This window comes from Monodon monoceros, unplaced genomic scaffold, assembly GCF_005190385.1.
Source record: "Monodon monoceros isolate NGI ecotype Baffin Bay Population unplaced genomic scaffold, NGI_Narwhal_1 Super_Scaffold_11, whole genome shotgun sequence".
Lineage (NCBI taxonomy): Eukaryota > Metazoa > Chordata > Mammalia > Artiodactyla > Monodontidae > Monodon > Monodon monoceros.
Genome location: NW_021703767.1, coordinates 44,988,611 through 45,009,290, shown reverse-complemented (window position 1 = coordinate 45,009,290; position 20,680 = coordinate 44,988,611). Strand labels below are relative to the sequence as shown.

Sequence of the window (20,680 nt, the reverse complement as noted above, 5' to 3'; positions counted from 1 at the left end):
ACTGCTTTGTTATCATTTATAAATTATACAAAGATTATGACACACAGGGAAAAAAAATCTTGGCAGCAATAACTCTTTTGGAGACATCTGTACTGAAAACTCTCAGGGATTTTCTTATGTTGATTTTTTTTTTCTTTAAAGGAAACACGTAATTCACATAGAAAAAAGCTATCTCCACACTACACCCTCCAAACCAACCTCATAAGAAAAGGACAGTTATCTTAATTTGCAGCTAGCTGTTTTTCTAGCCCATCATGTAATAAACTTAAATAAAAACAGTTTTATTTCTATTAAAAACACACTTTCAATCTTCTTTTTTTTTTTTTTTTTTGGCTTCAATTTGGATTTCCCCTTTACACATTTAAAGAATAAAGAAATAGTGCTCTAATAGTAAACTTATGAGAAGCTTGTGGCAGTGCGGTCCTGTCCCTCCCCAGAAGAGCATCTGGCCATGCAGTCCCCATCTTCCTCTCAGAGTAGCAGAGGCCAGGTGAGCTACAATTTTTTTAATTTTATTTTATTTTTTTCTTTCGGTACGCGGGCCTCTCACTGTTGTGGCCTCTCCCGTTGCGGAGCACAGGCTCCGGACACGCAGGCTCAGCGGCCATGGCTCACGGGGCCACCGCTCCGCGGCATGCGGGATCTTCCCGGACCGGGGCACGAACTCGTGTCCCCTGCATCGGCAGGCGGACTCCCAACCACTGCGCCACCAGGGAAGCCCCAATTTTTTTAATTTAATTAAAATTTTTTCTTTATGGAAAATGTTTTAAACAGAACTATATTTCCCAAAATTCGTCATACATAATATCTCTAGTCCCATGAGATATCACAAAAAAAATGAGTTCAGTGCTCAAATTAAGATTCCTCTGGCAGATTGACGCTGAAACAAAAGAAACACAATTTGCTTCACTTTGTTGAATCCAACATTTCCCAAACGTTTATTCATGGAATGTTATTTTCTAAGAAGCATATGAAGGAATACTAGCATTCTGCAGAACACCCTTTAAATAAAGGTTGACACTGAAGGAGAGCAAACTTAGGGGTCACATTTCAGTTACTACATACTTTGCTGTAGATTTCATATTTTATGCTTATAATTACAGAAATATATTAACTCATAAATAAACAGGGGTCTTTTTCATATTAACTGAAGAGTGACTATTCATTCACCCATTAACTCTATAACTAATTGTGGCTTACAGATGCATTTTTTAACCTTAAGAACAATGAAAATTTGATCCAAATAACTGAAAATCATTAAAGGCTATTGCCTATTAAACTTTATTAAACTATATTTTCCAGTTCTTAACTTACTACCTGGCAATAATTTAAGTGTGTTTGTTGGGGACTTCCCTGGTGGTTGTGTGGCTAAGAATCCACGCTCCCAATGCAGTGGGCCCGGGTTTGATCCCTGGTCAGGGAACTAGATCCCACATGCCACAACTAAGATTCAGCACAGCCAAATAAATAAATATTTTTCAAAAATGTGTTTGTTAATTTAATGACTACCAAGACTTTATAGTACAGTTTCCTAATAAAAAGCATATTATTTACATCTGAGTTTACGAATGAGAGAAAAGTAGTTCTATGTTTACCTATGTCAAAGAGAACATCAGAATGTATATATATATAAAATCATCTAGAGATGTTTAGGCAAATGTTTTGCAAACGAGTAAATTATATGAATAAATGAAAAAGTATATCTCCAGACTTTAATAATGTACTAAAAATATCAGTTGTCAGATCTGCATATAGACATAATTTAAAACTCTAAAAGTCATTTCATTCTTTGCACTATCACTATCAATTTTAACTTTATCTATCTTTATCTAACTTTATCTTACTTTACCTATATTATTTATTAATCTAATATCCTTCCTATATAATCTTTGAAAAAGGTATTCAATAGGAGCCCTGTAAACAAAATTTTGTATTCATATCTAAACCACTATGTGCTCTATCAATGTTTTGTTCATAAAATGTTTGTATATTTGGAAATGGATGATGAATAATCATAAAACTGGGGCTTCAAGCTCACCACAGGGAAGGAACTAAATCAATTTATTCAGATAAAGAAATGAGGCCCAGGAAAGTTTTGTAATTATGTCAAGGTCATGAAATGTATTAGTGGTAGGATGATACCTAGGTCTTTTTATGTTTAGATTTTTTTTTCTATCACATTTTCTGTCACAATGTATTCATCCTATAAATAGGAAAATGTTTTATAGTGCTTTGCTTAGAGAGTACTGTCAAATGCAAATTTTCAAAACACACAAATTAGAGAGCAATTTATTGCCTTCCTACAACAGATTTCTTTTAATAATGTTACCTTAAATATTTAAAAATATTTACGGAAGAGTAACTGAAAATTAAACCTTCAAGATAAATACTGCTCAAGATACAGAAACATGTGCACTTCAAATCCTTTGAATTCTACATATTCTCATTTTTTTCAGTATTATTGTACTTACTTCAGTAACTAAATTGATGTCTAAAATTAAGACTTGTCCATTAGTGTTTTCATAATACCGTGAATGAAGACTTAGATAATTCTTGCTACATTTTCCCTCATTTCTAAGACTCATAGTTAAAGGAAACAAAAATAAAAAAAGAAATCTAATAGACTAAATACCATTCACTTCCAGAATAAACTCTAAATCTCTCAACCTCGTCTACATTTGTCTTTATAACTAGGCCCATCCCTTAGCCTCTTTCTCCCTGCCTTTGCACATACTATTCCCTTACTTTTTTTTGCTCTGTGGAAAATTCCTACTCATCCTTCATGTTCTGATTTAGGTGTTTACCTCCTTTGTGACACCTTCCCATTGTCCTCAGGCAGAGCTGACTACTTTTATACATTGTAGGCATGTATTCAAAAATATATAACCAAAATTTTTTAGCACTTTTTTGTTCTAAGGAGTGTACTTAATATTTCACATGATTTATTTCATTCAATTATCACAATAAACCTGTAAGGTAGTTAATTATATCCCCGTTTTATAGAAAAGTTGACTGGTGCTTACCAAATGTACATATTGCACTGAAATATATGTATTCTTGTATACAGGTCTATTCTGGTCTAGCTTGATCCAAAGGTGGCATGTGCTTTAACTAAGATGAATAGAATGCATAGTTTTGTGCAACCCTACAAGAATTATTTGTCACATAGTGCAAATTTTGAAAAATATTGGAGAGCAGAGAGTTCAAGGTTATAATCTTTGCAAGAAACCAGTGTTATTGATTCAAGAGAGAACCATGTGACTTGAAAATCACATAAGAAGTGGAAGGGGATGTTTATATTATGAAAACTGGTATTAACTAATAAAAACCCATAGCAAAATGGACAGCCACCCATATCTCATTGGGAAGGAATAAAAGCTTCTCAAAATACAGTTCCATAGACACTCAAAACTTGAAAAGTAAGCATTTGTGGCTCCAAATTTCTATGCCATAGAGTGTGGACATAATTTTACCTTGGAAAAATTCAAAAAAACAGTTATCAACTATTTTCATCGATGCAGAAAAAATCTTCAATATAAACCCATAGAATAACTAATTCTAAAAACTACAGAAATATGCTATAATTGTGTAGGTCAAGAGTTAAACGGCAAAACCACATTCATAATAAAAGCACACTAAAACACAAATGAAATCATGAGCAGCCTGCGCTTGGGCGTTTTGAGTAAGAAATCATCCAATTTTGCTAAATATCACGAAGAAAAAAATCTTGCACACCTACATACAGCCCTTTCTGTGTCTGAGTCAGTTATTTTTAATTAAATACTCATTAGAAATAAGAGAAATATGATGAGACTAAGCACTGTCATATTTTGGGAGGGAAAAGCAAAGCAATAAATGAATAGATTAAAGCCAATTAATAAATCTTTCTCAAAAGGCATAGCACTGTAGGGATAATTATGAATGTTCTTTTTCCAATTATGGATTAGTCATGGTAAGTGGTCTGTTGTGTACAAGTAGATGATATTAAATGGGACAATTCTCTCTGAGTTCCAACTGTAGATGCCAAGAACAGATTCGCCCTGGTAGCAAGTGGTAATTCAATTCTTCAGCATCAGCAGAATAACCACTTAATATCGCTTCCTATGGAGGAAACTCTCCCAGGTAATTTGGTAAAAGAGCCTTGCCTGAAATAAAAATTGAAGTATTTATGTTTAGGAAACTCCATGAAGCTCAGGTGACATCTTACATCAGTGATCTGTATTAGGGAAACTGGGATTCATTACATACAGGTATCTATCCTATAATATAAGGATCATTTTAATTTTAAAAATATACCACTGCCATACATACATAAAGTAAATATTTAGAGTTATTTTCTATAATGAGAACAAGTCTAGAGTATAACACAGCCTGTTAAAGGTAATAAATCCATTTATGCAATATCTCCCATTCTGGCTTCTGTAAAATTGTGGCTGCTACCTTGTGTTTACAATCAGTCACCTAAGCAATCAGCTGCGCTTTTGTTTTTTCAGTTGTGAGACAGAAAAGCAAGGAACCAGAATGTTTTTTTTCCATGCACAAGAAGCTTACGGGAGAGAGACAGAGAGAGAGAGAGAGAGAGGAAGAGAAAGAGAAAGAGAAAGCGAAAGCAAAACGAAAGCGATGGGGCAAAAAAAGAAAAGATAGCAAGTAGAGCAGGGGTATCTGTATAGGAGCATCCTATACCCACCCAGAGTGGAGCACCTGAGTAGGGCAGATGAAACGGGGAAGAACACCTTTCCTCATGCATCTCAACACAATATTTGTTCTATTCAAAGTAAGAGTGAGAGAATAATGACTTTCTTAAATGGCCAATCATTCCAGAAATAAAGAAGCCATGTTTTACAATGTTAACCTTAGAGCAAAAATAAATTCAACTTTTACACTTTCATTCCAACCACTGTCACTGTATACCAAATATAAAGATAAAAAGACATGGTATTTGCCTATGTATTAAGAATGAAATTGGAAGAAACCGTTTTACTCAAGGTACTTGACTATATATTTAGATGACCAAGAAAAGTGAAATCCTTAATGATGTGCAAAGGAATTACCCATATATATGATTTGCATTTTATGTTTTGAACTTTTCTAAGTAGGCAGCACAAATGTTCGTTGAATGTGTTAATCTTCCAGCACCTGTTCAGTAACTAAAAAAAAATCCTCCTATTGATTTAAACACATGAGAAACATCAAAGTGAAAATGCGATGACTGTGGAATTACATTTGTCTAACTTTTTATGCATCCGTATATTAGACCCTCACTTCATTTCTCTCAGTCCTTTCATGCTCTCTGCCCTTCTTGCTTGACAAGTACTTTCTTAGTAACTCCTATAGTCCTTTGTTTCTCCAACCTTAGTGAGCATTTTTCCCTTCTGGCCTAGAAAAGCCTTAGACAGTTATTTTGATAACAGACTTCTTGGCAGGCAGCAGGGTCTCCTGTGCTCTGAACTGCTCTCAGAGGCAGCCCTAATTGACCAAGAGATGATATTGTGGAGTGTCCTCCACGGCTCATCCTTTAAAGCACAGAACGTACATTAATGAGTCACCTGAGAAATAAAATTAAGAGTTTATGAAGTAGATTAAGATAATAGAGAAAACACTTCAGCATTTCATTTTAAATTTCTTATTCTTAATTTCTTTAATATACTTTGCAGTTCATGTAAGAGAAGCACAATGAATGTTTTAAAAACATTCATTTTTGATTTTTAAAACAATGTTTTAAAAATCAAGACGATCCAAACTTACAAGTATGTTGCTGGTATAACTGGATATTAGGACTGTTTGAGAGATCCTAATATAGTTAAAATTAGAGATGGGGAAAGAGGCCAGGGCTGGACTTTGGATGTTCTTGGATTGACTCTTACAATTTTGGCAAATAGGTGTTGGGCTTTGAAAGATGTTATGCAGAAGAAGTGGTAATATGATCAAGGTTTTGTTTTCATTTAAAAATAATATTTTCTAATAGTTTGGAATATTTGGAGGTATGGAAGACTAAATGAAGGAGACTTGCCAAAATATTATTAAATTAGCCCAAGAAAGAGTTGAGGGCCTTAACAAAAAAGGAAAGGACCAGGAGTTGATATGAAGGAATGGACAGAAGGAATACTAAGAAGTAAAACTGACAAGCCTTGTGACTACTTGGACACATCAAGGGTAGGGACAGGGGTAATGATTCTAAGCTCTCTTGCTTGGATGCATGGGTAGATGAGGATTCACCAGGATAAGGAAACAAGCTGGGATGGATGAGCAGGCTGAGGTAGGAAGTAATAAAACTGACTTTTGTAGGTGAGCTAAAATTATAAGTTTCTTCATTCTTCGAATATTTATTTTGTGCCTAGTATTTGCCAGGTACTATTATTAGTGCTGGAGACACAGTAAAGAAAGAACATTCATGATCCCCTTGTAATCTACTATGGGTAGAATGACAATAAACAAGGAAGTGAGTGTAAAAATAAATCAGATATTTTCAAAGAGTGACATAATGCATAAAAAATAAAATATATGATATAAAAAAGAGTAACTGGGAGGGATTATATTTTTGAACAGGTGATCAGGAAATGCCTGTCCTAAGAATTGACATTTGAGCCTGACTGCCAAAAAGAAAACAACCATAAGAGGACCTAAAGGGAGAGCATTTCAAGTAGAGGAAACTGCTGGCATTAAGGATGAGAACAAGTACAGCATCATGGAAGTTCATGAGTTTAGTAACAAAAGGAGAGTATGGTATGATACAAGATTTGAGATGTGGGCAGGTTTCTGTGGGACACACAGGTTGTCAGATCCCGTAATGAGTTGGCTAGGTGACTTTGGACCTTAAGAGAGGAGATTGGGATATGGATAAAAATATAGGCATCATCTATTTACAGGTGCTAGTTGAAGCCATGAGATTAAGAACATGTGATGAGACAAGAAAGCTAAGAAAGAAGCATGAGAAAAATTAGTATTTAACAGGTGAGCAAAAGAAGAGAATTTATCCATGGTAACAAACACGATGTTCAGAAAATTAAGTGGGTAAAGGGGAGATTGCAAAGTCTCAGAATAAAAGAGAACAAATAGTTTCAAGAAAAAGGAAGAGATCAACAGAGTTAAATGTCATGAATAACGACAAAAATGTTTCTAACACAATACGGCAAATAAGATCATTGATGAATTTTTCTTAAACAGTTTATTTTCTTACACAGTTCACACAAAGAAAAACATGATTGCAGGAGAGTGAAGAGCAAAAATCTGAATGTAGTAGAGTAAAAAGAAAATTAAAAGTGTGTGAAGAAGTAGCCATAGCCGATGAAGACTGCATTTTGAAGGTACTTGTTTTGGGAGAAAAACTATTGGACTGGGAACATTATTTAATGACAGAAGTTTGAGTACACTTATAGGTGGTGAGGAAGGAGTAGTGGAAACAAAAAATCAAAAGAGGAAGTTAACAATAATAGCCCAGCCCAATAGATGGAAGGATTTGATCACCCCTCCACAGCCAATATTTGAGGGATTAGCTTTGATTATGAGACATCTTTTTCTTAAACTGTAGCCATTTGAAACAACTAAAAATCTTTATGTGTACACCTCATCAAAGAAGATACACTGATGGCAAATAAGCATATGAAAAGATGCCCCGCATCGCGCCATCAAGAAAATGCAAATTGAAACAACAATGATGTACCACTACACACCTATTAGAAACAACCAAAATCCAGAACACTGATAACATTAAATGCTGATGAGGATGTGTAGCAACAGGAACTCTCATTCACTGTAGGAATGCAGAATAGTACGGTTTGGTGGTTTCTTACAGAATTAAACATATTCTTACCATATGATTCAGCAATCACACTCCTAGGTATTTACTCAAAGGAGTTGAAAACTTATGTCCATCCAAAAACCTGCACATGCATGTTTATAGCAGTTTATTCATAATTGCTGAAACTGGAAAATAATCAAGCTGTCCTTTAATAGGTAAATGGATAAACAAACTGTGGTATATCCAGACAATGAAATATTATTCAGCACTAAAAATAGATGAGCTATCCAGCCTTGAAAAGACATGGAAGAATCCTAACTGCATATTACTAAGGGAAAGAAGCCAATCTGAAATCTTCTACTATATGATGCAAATTATATAACATATATATATATATGGATATAGCACAAAAATAAGTGGTTGCCATGAGTTGGTAGGAGGAAAGGATGAATATAGGCCCAGAGGATTTTAGGACACTGAAAATCCTGTGTATGATACTATTATGATTGATACATGTCATGACACATTTGTCCAAACCCAAAGAATGTACAACACCAATAGTGAACCCTAGTGTAAACTATAGACTTTGGGTGACTATGATGTGTTAATACAGGTTCATCAAATATAATGTACAATTCTGGTGGAGGATGTTGATAATGGGAAGGCTATGCATGTCTGAGTTGGGAGGAGGGAGGTATATGGGAAATTTCTATACTTTCTCTTAATTTTGTTCTTAACCTAAAACTGCTCTAAAAATAAAATCTTAATGAAAATATTTATGTGGTTATATCATATATATTATATGTCTCAAGATTATGAAATTTAAAAAAACACCTATCTCTACAGTGAAAATGCAAAGAAATTATAAAACTCTTAATGGTGAAGTCACATGCTTTGTTGTACCAGAAACTTAAGGGTTGCTGTTGTTTTGATGACAGTGCTAAGGAGCAGGGAAAGATCTCTTGAGGTCCTAGAATCAAATCACTCATATGATTACATACAATACCTATCTAGGAGCTCTTTCCCTACTAGGCCATTTACTAGCCAAATGTCTTAGTTAGTCATTTTCAATATTTTGGTCCTCCATTTTCTTTTAAACCCAAACATTCAAAATCTCCCTGCCCCTGATACCAAGTTTAAAAAAAAAGCTTCTTTTTAAATGCCTGGAAGATTCTCTGAAAGCATAGCTTCAAATGCTAAGTCAAAAACAGCAGAAAGTGATGTGACTGTCTACCTGACACAAATTCTGACCTTTAGATAATATATTATTGGAATAAAGGTGATAAAGAATGGCTTATTCAGAGACACATGATCTAGAAGTTAAGGGATCTTCCATCTATTAAAAATCTATTAGAATTTGGCTATTGTTTATGGTTAATGAAAAACGGAAAGGTTGACTGCTTATTTCATCCTTGGCCTCAAAAGTTCTGTATCTTGGTGAAGTTACCTTGGTCCTCTTAACTCTAACTGTTCAATGACCTCTTGGCTTGCCATTTTCCTGGTTTTTCTTCCCTAACAATCTAATCTTTCAATTTTTAGGAAGTATGATGCTTTGGAGTTTATGGTCCTTGCTTTTTCTGCATATATTATAATAATTGCTAGGGTCTCTCATCTAGTCAGAGTATAATTCAAAAAACTTTACTTAGATATGCATAGAGGTAGAGGACTTACTATATTTTGTGAAAAGGTCTTACAAATTCAGTACGTTATTTCTTTCAATTTGTAGGAATGTAGATGATGGAAGCTGTGAGCCCAGCATAATACTATCAACATAAAGTATTTAACAGCTTGAATACTAACTTATCAAATATTATTTCAAAATGAATTGTGAGAGAAGAGCTTTCTGTATCAACCAATTATATAGCAGCTGCTATGTGCCAGGTATTCTTCTTAGCACTTTTCAAATACTAACTTATTTAATCATTATAAATAACAACAGAATGAGGTAGGTACTGTTATTAACACTAAGAATGGTGCAACAGAGGTTAAAGGGTTAAATAATTTGCCCAAGGCTACATAGCTAGTAAGTACCAAAGCCAAGGTTTACACTCAGATAATTTGACTCTAAAAGATGGTGAACTTACTAGCACACCATGCTAAGTTTTTGCTAAAACAAGGAAAAGAAGTCCTCAAGGAAGTAGCAGAGAGAAGCCTTGAGAGGGGATTTTCCTGTGGCTGGATGAGGGGAGATCTGACAAAAGTTTTCACCTTCCTTTGGAGTTCTCTCTTTTAATCTCTATGGCAATACAGCATGCTGTTCCCTGTCTAAAGCTCTGCTCAGTGATGACCAGAATTAAATCTCTCTGCTTCCACTTGGCACAGTTAAAGCAGGCTAGCATAATTGCAAACATAACTCACAATACCAAGCATAAAAAAGTTTTTTTTAAAGAGAGAAAATCCGAGAAACATAAAATGTTAAGCTAATAAGTACACATATCAGATTCAACAATGACTGAGGTTCATAGACCTTATTATATCCCATATTTATTTCCTTAATAGTTTCTCACTCCAAAGAACTAAACCTCTCCAACTACCTACTCTGTCACCTCATTGAAGGGTTATATTGATGGGAAACAATTTATTCCTTCATTTTGTCAATCGTCTATTTATGGCCTTCTAAGAAAATAAAAAGAGCAGATTCTTCTCTATCACTCTCCTCGGAAGTCCATTTAGTTTCTGATGCAGGTTTTCAGGGATTCTTGCCTGGCACAACTGTAGCCATTGGAAACACTACCATCTACCTAAGTTGGAGCATGTTGTCCACAATATAATAAAATAATATACAGCAACTGTGCAAAAAGGATTACATATAAATAGTAATAGAAATCTTTTCCTGTTCAAAACTATTTCCACAATTAGGTGAGAAATAATATTTAGAATTTTGCTTTTCCTACTTATAAACTTAGAATACATTACTAGAAAAAAATAATATCCAGGTAGCAATTTCTCAGGCTACAATTTTTTGAAGAAAGTAGTCACTCAGCACTTAAGAGTCAGAAAGCAAAAATTACATCTACTAATGAATGTGTTGTATTTTTATTAAATGTATTCTATAAAATATTTTACATTTTATAAGTCTGTAGTAGTGTATACAAATCTATAAACTGCATCAGTTAAAATAATGGAACATCTCCACTGTCTCTAAGGAATATGTGGCAGTACATAATTTTCTATCCATTTTTGCCAGTATGGAATTACATAAGATAAGCAACATTTTGGCACCAAATCATCAACAAGAAGGCAAATTTTCACTGTATCTTATTGATGTATTTAACAAGACTTTTATAACTAAGAGGTGACACTTTACTTTTGCATACCTTAGCAATGCATTAATATATTCACTTTAATTTTTATAGTGTACAGATAATTTATGACACTTTAATAATAGGAGAATACAAATAATTTAAAATTCTTGGTGCATGCATTAAAATGACCTTCCCATTTAGATTTAATATTCTATTGGTTCCAACCCCAAAATTAGAAAGTGAGAGGTGAAATGTGGACAAACTCAAAAATATCTTCCTTTAAAGACAAATGTCAAGGAAAACTCGAACTTTTCTATATAACGATAGCACAATGACTTTCAAAGTTCCATATTGAAGCTCCCACACACAGCAAACTTGATGGTCCTAAACTGATGTCCCTTCAAAAGTTCAAGGGTTGAAACAAAAAACAGAAGTTTTGCTTATAGAGCCTCAAAAAGCCTTAAACTGCTTTAACCTCCTAAGGACAGATTATGCCTAGGAAAAATTTGCAGGGTCTCCAAATCCAGGTTGGTATATGCATGTCAGTGATCAATGTGGTTTTTGAGGAATAAATACATTCTTTGCAAGCAGCTGAAAAACAATTATGCTAAGAAAGACAGAGAAACTTTTTCCTTGACTATTATCAAAGACAAATAGCCTAGATGGCATAGGATTTTGCATAGTCACTTTTTTTTTGTTTTAATTTAGAATAAAAAGACCAAAAAGGTTGGAAACAGGATTTTCAAATGAAAAATGGACAGACTTACTGGTACATGCCATGGAAGGTGGGTCTTGTTCAGCTCGAAAGTAACCCTTTTCACACTGACAGACAGAAGTTGCTTCCATGTAGGTTAAACTGTGTGGAGGACATTTAGAACACTTTGTGTTGCCAGCAAATGCTTTATAGAATCCTGGTCTGCAAGCTGCGAACATAGGAAAAACAATATTTTTTATTATCGCTTATTTTATTTGTATGTGTACAACATATTTTAACTTATACACACTTTGGATGTCAGAGTTCAGTTCACACATACACAGAAAAGTCAATACATGCTAATATTAATGAATGAAATTAGTAATTCAAAATAAGTTACCCAATGGGGACTTCATATTTTAGCTGAGGTTGCTACTTTTAAAAGGCATACTTGAAACAAAAATATGCAAAATAACAGTGCTTACCAATGTATGGGAATGCCCACATTAAGGGAGACAATTGTGTAGCTCTGGGAGATGGCATTAAATAACATTGAATCACACCCTTTAAAATTGATTTCCATTCCATTTCTCCCTCAGCTCTTCTGAGTATTTAAGGAGAAAGTCCCAGGGTAGTGTGGGTATATCTTTAACATCTTCCTTACAGGCTAAATATTTTTTTGTTTTGTTTTGTTTTTTGTTTTTTTTGTGGTACGCGGGCCTCTCACTGTTGTGGCCTCTCCCGTTGCGGAGCACAGGCTCCGGATGCGCAGGCTCAGCGGCCATGCCTCACGGGCCTATCTGCTCCACAGCATGTGGGATCTTCCCGGACTGGGGCACGAACCCATGTCCCCTGCATCGGCAGGCAGACTCTCAACCGCTGCGCCACCAGGGAAGCCCAGGCTAAATATTTTTTGAACAAAATGAGAGCTGGCCTTAGACTCAGATTGTAGCAGGACATAGCTATAGTTTGATAACACTGCTTCATTTTTATCAGGATCATTTTTTATTTTTCTGTGGCAAACAATTTTCTATTTATTATATTGAAATAAATTCATTTAAAATTTTAATTTTAAAAGTGGGTAGACAAAATATCAAGTAAATAAGGTATATTTGTTATGCACATATGACAAAAATCATGAAAACTGTAGGCTAATGACTAAATTTTTACAAAACATAATGAAAATGAAATGTAAGTGACTAAAGTTATGCTATCAAATGTTTCACTGAACCTCATTTTCTATTCACTTAAATCCATGTTGTCATTTTCACTGAACATTTTCATAGGAATGGAAGTCCTACAAAAAAGGATCCTATGATAAGCTACACATCCGGGGTCCTGAATGGTGGGGGGTTTAATTGTTTCTAGTCTCAAAGAAATGACTGCTGGCCACTTTCTAAATTAAAACTGTTATACAAAATAAAAGAAGTGTAATTTTCCAGTGACAAATATTATGCTAAAAAATATTTTAACAAGCTATGTATTTTAACTCAACACATTTTCACAAAATGTTCTATGTAAAAATAAACAAGAATCTTAATTTAACAATAATGAATCTATGAGTAAGGCTTCTGCTTATATATTCAGGAAGGAAAAAAAGTATTTGAAATCTGATACATATTTTATATTTAGAGCACATTCCAATTAAAACTAGCCACATTTCAAGCATGCAATAACCTCATGTGGCTGGCTAGTGGCTACCGTATTGGATAGTGCAGTTTTGAACACAGAAATCTGTTCATTACATCTCCTTGTATAAAAATCTTTGATGACTTCCCATCATCTTTACATTAAAGTTTAAAATATTTACCTTGGATTACAAGTTTACCCATGGCTTGCCTACAGTTCGCCCATGGCTTCACTCTGCCTACAGTTCCAACCACATCGGGTAAAGCTGCTTCCCTCTCAAACTCCCTCTGTTAAGGCTTTGCCCTTCTACTGTCTATTCTCAACTCAGCAGGCAGTGATCTTAGAAAATACATCAGATCATTTTATCACTGGGCTCTGGGCCTTCCAATGGCTTTCCACTCTCCTAGAGTAAAGCCAACTGCCCTATTAATTGCCTACCATGCATTGCATGATTTTGCTCCCCATCCATTCCCTGTGACCCTGCTTTGCATCTTCTACCTCTTTTTTTGTATCAAGCAGTCTGCTCCAGCCACACTGGCCTCCTTCAGAATCTTGGGCATCCAAAGCATTCTCCTGCCATTGGGCCTTTAGTACTTGCTCTTATCCAACTGTCTGTATGGTTTTCTACCTCCCTTACATCAGGTCTTTATTCTAACATTACCGTATTAATAAAGCCTTACCCGATTCCCCTTTTTATATTGCAACTCCTGCTACATCCTACCTGAGTAATCCATATTACCCTCCATTCTTATTCCTGTCTTCAAAGAACTTAGCAACATCTGACACTCGATACGTTTAATTTTTTAAGCCATTTCCCCTTAAAATGTATGCTCTATGAGGGTAGAGATTTTTTTTTTTTGTCTGTTTTGTTTACTGAAGTGTTTCCAGGGCCTAGAACAGTATCAGGCATTACTTGGCCCTCAATGAGTATTTGGTAAATGAATGAATGAATGAATGAATTGCTGAGGGACTCCGTTAATTTCTGAGTTTACTCTGCTCTTTGTTCTGCTTTGAGCCTTTTCCTCTGTTGAACAATCTCTTCTCTCTATCCCCACCCTACGACCCACTCATCTTGCTGACTCCTAGTCAACTTTCAAGTCTCACTTCTTTTAGAAGGCTCTACCTGGGCTTCCCTGGTGGCGCAGTGGTTGGGAGTCCACCTGCCGATGTAGGGGACGTGGGTTCGTGCCCCGGTCCGGGAGGATCCCACATGTTGCGGAGCGGCTGGGCCCGTGAGCCATGGCCGCTGAGTCTGCGTGTCCGGAGCCTGTGCTCCGCAACGGGAGAGGCCACAACAGTGAGAGGCCCGCGTACCGCAAAAAAAAAAAAAAGCAAGAAAGCTCTACCTGACTCCCTAGACTAGTTTCTCTAAGCACCTGTGCCTTTTCCATGTTAGTAATCCCTTGGGGCAGTTATTTGTTTAATGGCTGTAAGTGCCACAAGGACAGTTTGGCACAGTGCTTGTCATAAAGTCGGTGCTTGGTACTTATTTGTTTTATTGAATTGGACAGCATGTGAGTACTCTGCTAATTAAATTCCTGCAGAAGATAATGCGTGTCTACTCAGTGCATGTTCTGATCATGGCATAATTCATCTCACTACAAATTTATAGATTTTTTTTTGGCTTGTTGCATTACTCTAAGTAAGGGATGGAAGCAGGTAGTAAAAATCTTGAAACTGATTCAACTACAACTCAAGAATGATTATTTTAATATTCCAATTGAAACAAAATCTTTCCAATTAAAATTACTATCCATGTGAATTTTTTTTTTTTTTTTTGCCTACTGCAAAACTACAAATACAAATTGGATATTGTTGCAGCAACTCTCAAGTCTATCCCTGATTTCAAATGCTTGTTAACTCAAAATTGCCCTTGAAAACCTTAAAATTTTGAACTTATAAAATATATTTGGATTCTTAAATTACTACCTTATTTTAATATTAGGGTTTAGTCTACAATTTCATTTAAACATTAATGATGATGCTGTTAAAATGTTAGAAAACCACTGTTGTAGGCAGTAACATTCTTCTTATATAGCACACATTAATGATATACAGCTGCACTTCTGTTTTTAGCCTGAATCGTATTATACAACTACTTGATCATGTTATCACCTCAACTTCTTGTAACTGCCACAAGCCAGACACGGGCCTTACCATTCTTATATCTACAATGCTTTAGCATATTTTGAGTATATATTTAAGTTTTTATAAATGCCTGAAAAGTTGAATGAGTGAATAAATAAGTGATTAATTCACTAATGTCTAATATGAGATTACTATAATTCTGTAAATAGAATGAGCATGCTGTATATCTTTTAGTTAGTACTTTTAGGTTTTGTTTGTATTTGTTAAAAATGGGATATCAGTCCCTACATCTTGAGAACTTTTAAATTACTTTCTTGTACATCCCTTCTTTCTCTACCACTTCCTTATTTCTCTGTTTATAGGGTATGTGAACTTCATTTCCAAAAAACAAACCACCCAAAATAAGAATGTTTCCTAACATATATCAATACTGCACATGGAAAGTAAAATATTATCTGATTCAGTGGTTTCTAATGTTTTCTTTTAGAAGGAGCTATTCAGATATCGACTTTCAGATTAAACCTTCATTTTAGTACCTCTCAATTTCTCTATATTTCTATATTCAAAACATTCATGACTATATATATATACATATATATATATATATGAGATCATAACATGTATGTTCTTTTTGTATGAACATTTACTTTAAAATGTCATTTAGAAATCTGGCTTATTACCACCTTTTCTTCCTTCTTTCCTCTTCAAATATCATTTTCCTAAAATGTCGACACACCGCTGTGTAGATATATGTTTACATATTTATGAACAGAAGGATTTAGTGTTATTGATTTTTCAATATTGAGATAATATCAATAAACTTTAGATTGTTTTCATCAACTATCAATTATAACATGGAAATCTCTCCAGGTCAATGGTTGTAGTTAAGTCACTGTAATATATTTGTAGTATATGTGTCAACAATCTCCCAGTTGGAAGAAATACTTTATAAACTATGCTGCAGTAAACATCCCCATGATGATACTTATATTTCAGTTCCCAAGAGTAGGCACTCTGGGCCAGGGTATGTTTATTATTTGTTTTAACACATATTTCCATGTTACATTCCTAAACATTTCTAAAACACACAATAATGTAAGTGAGCACCCTAATCTTTCACCTTGCTAATCCCTATAATTAATGTTAGTCACTCACAATTTTCTATGAATTGCCTTTTATATCCTTTGTTCTTTTTCTACTGGTTGCTATCTTCTATTAATTTATTGGGTTGGCCAAAAAGTTCATTCAGGTTTTTCCATAACATCTTACAGAAAAACCTGAATGAACTTTTTGGCCAACCCAATATAAGTGCTATTTATTAGCAATATTAATTTTATATTTGTCATTTTTGTTATATATTTTTTTGTATCAATTTTCTAATAACGTGCATAAAAGTCACATTCACAATAGCATAAAAAACAGTAAAATACTTAGGCATATATTTAATCAAGGAAGTGAAAGACCTGTACAAAGAAAACTACAATATTTTGATAAAGAAATTGAAGAGAATACAAAACAATGGAAAGATACCCCATGTTCATGGATTGGAAGAATTAATATTGTTAAAATGTCCACACTATGCGAAAGCAACTAAAGATTCAATGCAATTCCTATCAAAATTCCAATGGCATTTTTCATAGAAATATAAAAAACAATCCTAAAATTTATGGAATCACAAAAGACCCCAATAGTCAAAGCAATTCTGAGAAAGAATAACAATGCTAGAGGCATCACACTTCCTGATTTCAAACTATACTACAAAGTTATATGAATGGAAACAGTATGGTACCAGCATAAAAATACACACATAGGCCACTAGAACAGAATAGAGGGCTCCAAAATAAACTCCTACATAAACAATCAAATATATAGGTCAAGGGAGCTAAAAATACTCAATGGCAAAAGGATAGTCTCGTCAATAAATGATGTATAACAACATACAGAAAAGTGAACTTGGACTTGACCAGACACCACTCACAAAAATTAACTCAAAATGAATTAGAAACTTAAACATAAAACCTGAAACTGTAAAACTTCTAGAAGAAAACATAGTGGAAAAGCTCCTTGATATAGGTCTTGGCAATGATTTTTTTAGAACATGACAGCAAAAGCACCAGCAACGAAAGCAAAAATAAACAGTGGGACTACATCAAACTAAAGAGCTTCAGCACAGCCAAAAAACAATAAAAATAATGAAAAGGCAACCTATAGAATGGGGCAAAATATTTGCAAACCATATATCTGATATATCTGATAAATATAAAATATATAAAGAACTCACACAACTCAATAACAACAGCAACAACAATCAAAAACATACAGTTAAATAAAAAATAGTCAGAGGAACTGAACAGACATTTCTTTAAAGAAGACATACAAATGTCCAACAGGTACATGAATGCTCAATATCACTAGTCATCAGGGAAATGTAAATGAAAACCACAAGGATATATCACCTCACGAGTGTTAGAATGGCAGTTATCAAGAAGACAAGAGATACATGATGGCAAGGATGTAAAGAAAAGAGAACCCTGTGTACTGCTGGTGGGAATGCAAGTTGGTGCAGCCAATATGGAAAACTGTATGGATGTTCTTCGGAAAATTAAAAATAGAGCTACCATGTGACCCAGCAATCTGTTTCTGGGTATACATCCAAAGGAAATAAAAACAGGATATGAAAAAGTTATCTGCACTTCCATGTCCATTACAGCATTATTCTCAATAGCCAAGATATGGAAAAAATCTGTGTGCATCAACAGATGAATGGATAAAGAAGATCTACAGTGATTCTACATTTTAGTTGAAAGTGATGCTACCACTTTGGGGGACTATTTGGCAGTATCTACTATAGAGGAACATACACATATCTTCTGACAATTCCATTCCTTGGCATTTACCCAACAGAACAGTACAAAGTGAAAGTAGCTTCTCTTCCTACAGGCAGTCATACCAAGTTCCATTGCTAAGTGAGCTGCCACTTCTTCATTTGATTTTCATTTTCTGCAATTTTGTTGACGTTGACCTTTCTCACGTGATGTATTTTCTTCTCCCTTACTTTGCCCTTGTTAGTGTAAACCTTCTATATTCTCTTACTCATTTTGGTGAAGTTTCGTGAGGAAATGGAGTTAAATCTATATGTTCAATCAACTATGTTTAAAGAATTTTAGACTTTACTAAATTTCTAATCATATAATTGGAGTGAGTATATTTAATTGAGAATAAGAAAATTATAAACAAATTATTTATGATATATATGAAATGATTTTTAAATTTTCTGGTGTCATGTACTTATGATAAAAGTAGGAAGAACGCTAGAAAAATAAATACAGGGCTTCTCTGGTGGGGCAGTGGTTAAGAATCCGCCTGCCAATGCAGGGGACACAGGTTTGAGCCCTGGTCTGGGAAGATCCCACATGCCGCAGAGCAACCAAGCCCGTGCACCCCAACTACTAAGCCTGTGCTCTACAGCCCGCGAGCCACAACTACTGAAGCCCGCATGCCACAACTACTGAAGCCCGCATGCCTAGAGCCCGTGCTCCGCAACAAAAGAAGCCACCGCAATGAGAAGCCTGCGCACCACAACGAAGAGTAGCTCCCGCTTGCCACAACTAGATGCCCGCACGCAGGAACGAAGAAACGACACAGCCAAAAATAATAAATAAATAAAATTAAATAAAAAGAAAAACAAATACAATGTAATTTGGTAGTGGGGATCTATAAAATGTAAAATATATACATATTTTCATCAAATTACATAATAAATAATCTAAGTTAAAACACAGTTTTCTATTTCAAAAAATACATTTATGATTTGAGGAACTTTAAGTGGTTGCCTAAAATAATGATAAAAGATGGGTTATACATTAAAAAGTACAAAGTAGTTTTTATAGAAAAGCATGTATTAAAGGCACATACATGAGTATAGTTATTGAAATACCACAAATATTAATGAAGTACATATCTTGCCATATAATTTCCCCTATCAATGTTTGTAATTTCATTGTCCTCAGAAAATTAAAGTCTCTGGGTATTGACTGGAATACAGTTGGAAAGTATTTTTATACACACACACACACACACACACACACAGATTTATGTCTGCTAAAACAAAATCAAGAAATGTGTGACCTGTTCTACACATACTTTATTTTAAAAATTGAATTGTTAGGCTATATACTGCTAGCAATGTTTTTTTAAGTTTATCTTTATTATCAGAGAACTTTAAGACAAAGGACCATGATAAATCCCAGTTGTTATATCATGCTGTGCAGTTCTCATCAGCTGATGAAATACTGAACTGTGTGTTGTCTGACAGGAACTGATATTAATATAATTGACTGCTTTTCCCTCATAGATGCTCAACAGTCTGTAAGTTTAGATAAACCTGAATGACTTATCAGTAAAATATGTGATGTGCATTGTTTCTCAAAACATTAGAACTCAGGAAATTTAATAAACAGGGATAGGCAGTATCATTACTGTTTCCCTAGATATTGTTCTACAATTATAGAAATTAAAATGTGCTGTCATGTAAGTAGAGAAGGCAGAGAAGATTGGAGAATTGAAAAATAAAAAGGAAAAAACCCTAAAACTTAAGGGTAAATAAGTATAAATATTTTCTTTTTTCAGAATAACCTATTAATAACTTACCAAAGGAAAATCTCAAGGCCAAATACGTTTATTAATAATAAACTGTGGATTGTGCTTCAAAATATTCAACCTAATTTTCCTTGCAGGGGAGCTACTATGAAGTCCTCATGAAGGTAATGTATATAAAAGTGTCCTGTTATGAATTCTAATTTCTTACTTCCACCAGAGAAATGTTAAAGTAGACTTTCTCTTGAATAAGCAAATTAAAAAAAAAAAAATCAGACCTACCTACAAAAATATACTGTAGGTTACATGACTTTCATCCTAAAGAATCAGAGGAAAGGACTCCGAAAAGTATGGAATACCACATCCTCTTTCACCTGTTTATCTGTTAACTCTGGGCACAATACCCCCTATCTGAGGACTCTGAAAAGTAAGTAGAAGCAGGCATACTGGAAAATACCAAAATTTGTAGTACTACCTAGCTGGCAACGAATTTGCCGTCCTTCCCTCCCTCCCTCTTTCCTCTTTTCCCCAGTGCTTGGGGCTGGAGCCTGGACTGAATGGACTGGAAACCTGGAAATGGCCACCAGGTCACAGTCAGAGCTCTAGCTCACTTTAGCTCTGGAAGTGGGAAATGGAATTCCTAATGCTCAGGAGAGAATGTGGAAATCCCTTCCCTCTTTGTTTGTT

The 20,680-nt window shown here is 34.7% G+C and overlaps 1 protein-coding gene across 2 annotated transcripts in view; it reads right to left on the bottom strand.

Moving 5' to 3' along the window:
* EPHA6 (EPH receptor A6) overlaps positions 1-20,680 on the bottom strand; it is an 852,855-nt gene that overhangs the window by 503,277 nt on the left and 328,898 nt on the right. For both annotated transcript variants that reach the window (XM_029214367.1, XM_029214368.1), the window contains exon 4: positions 11,754-11,909. In XM_029214367.1, coding sequence (XP_029070200.1) covers positions 11,754-11,909 — 156 coding nt within the window. The remainder of the gene's footprint in view (positions 1-11,753; positions 11,910-20,680) is intronic.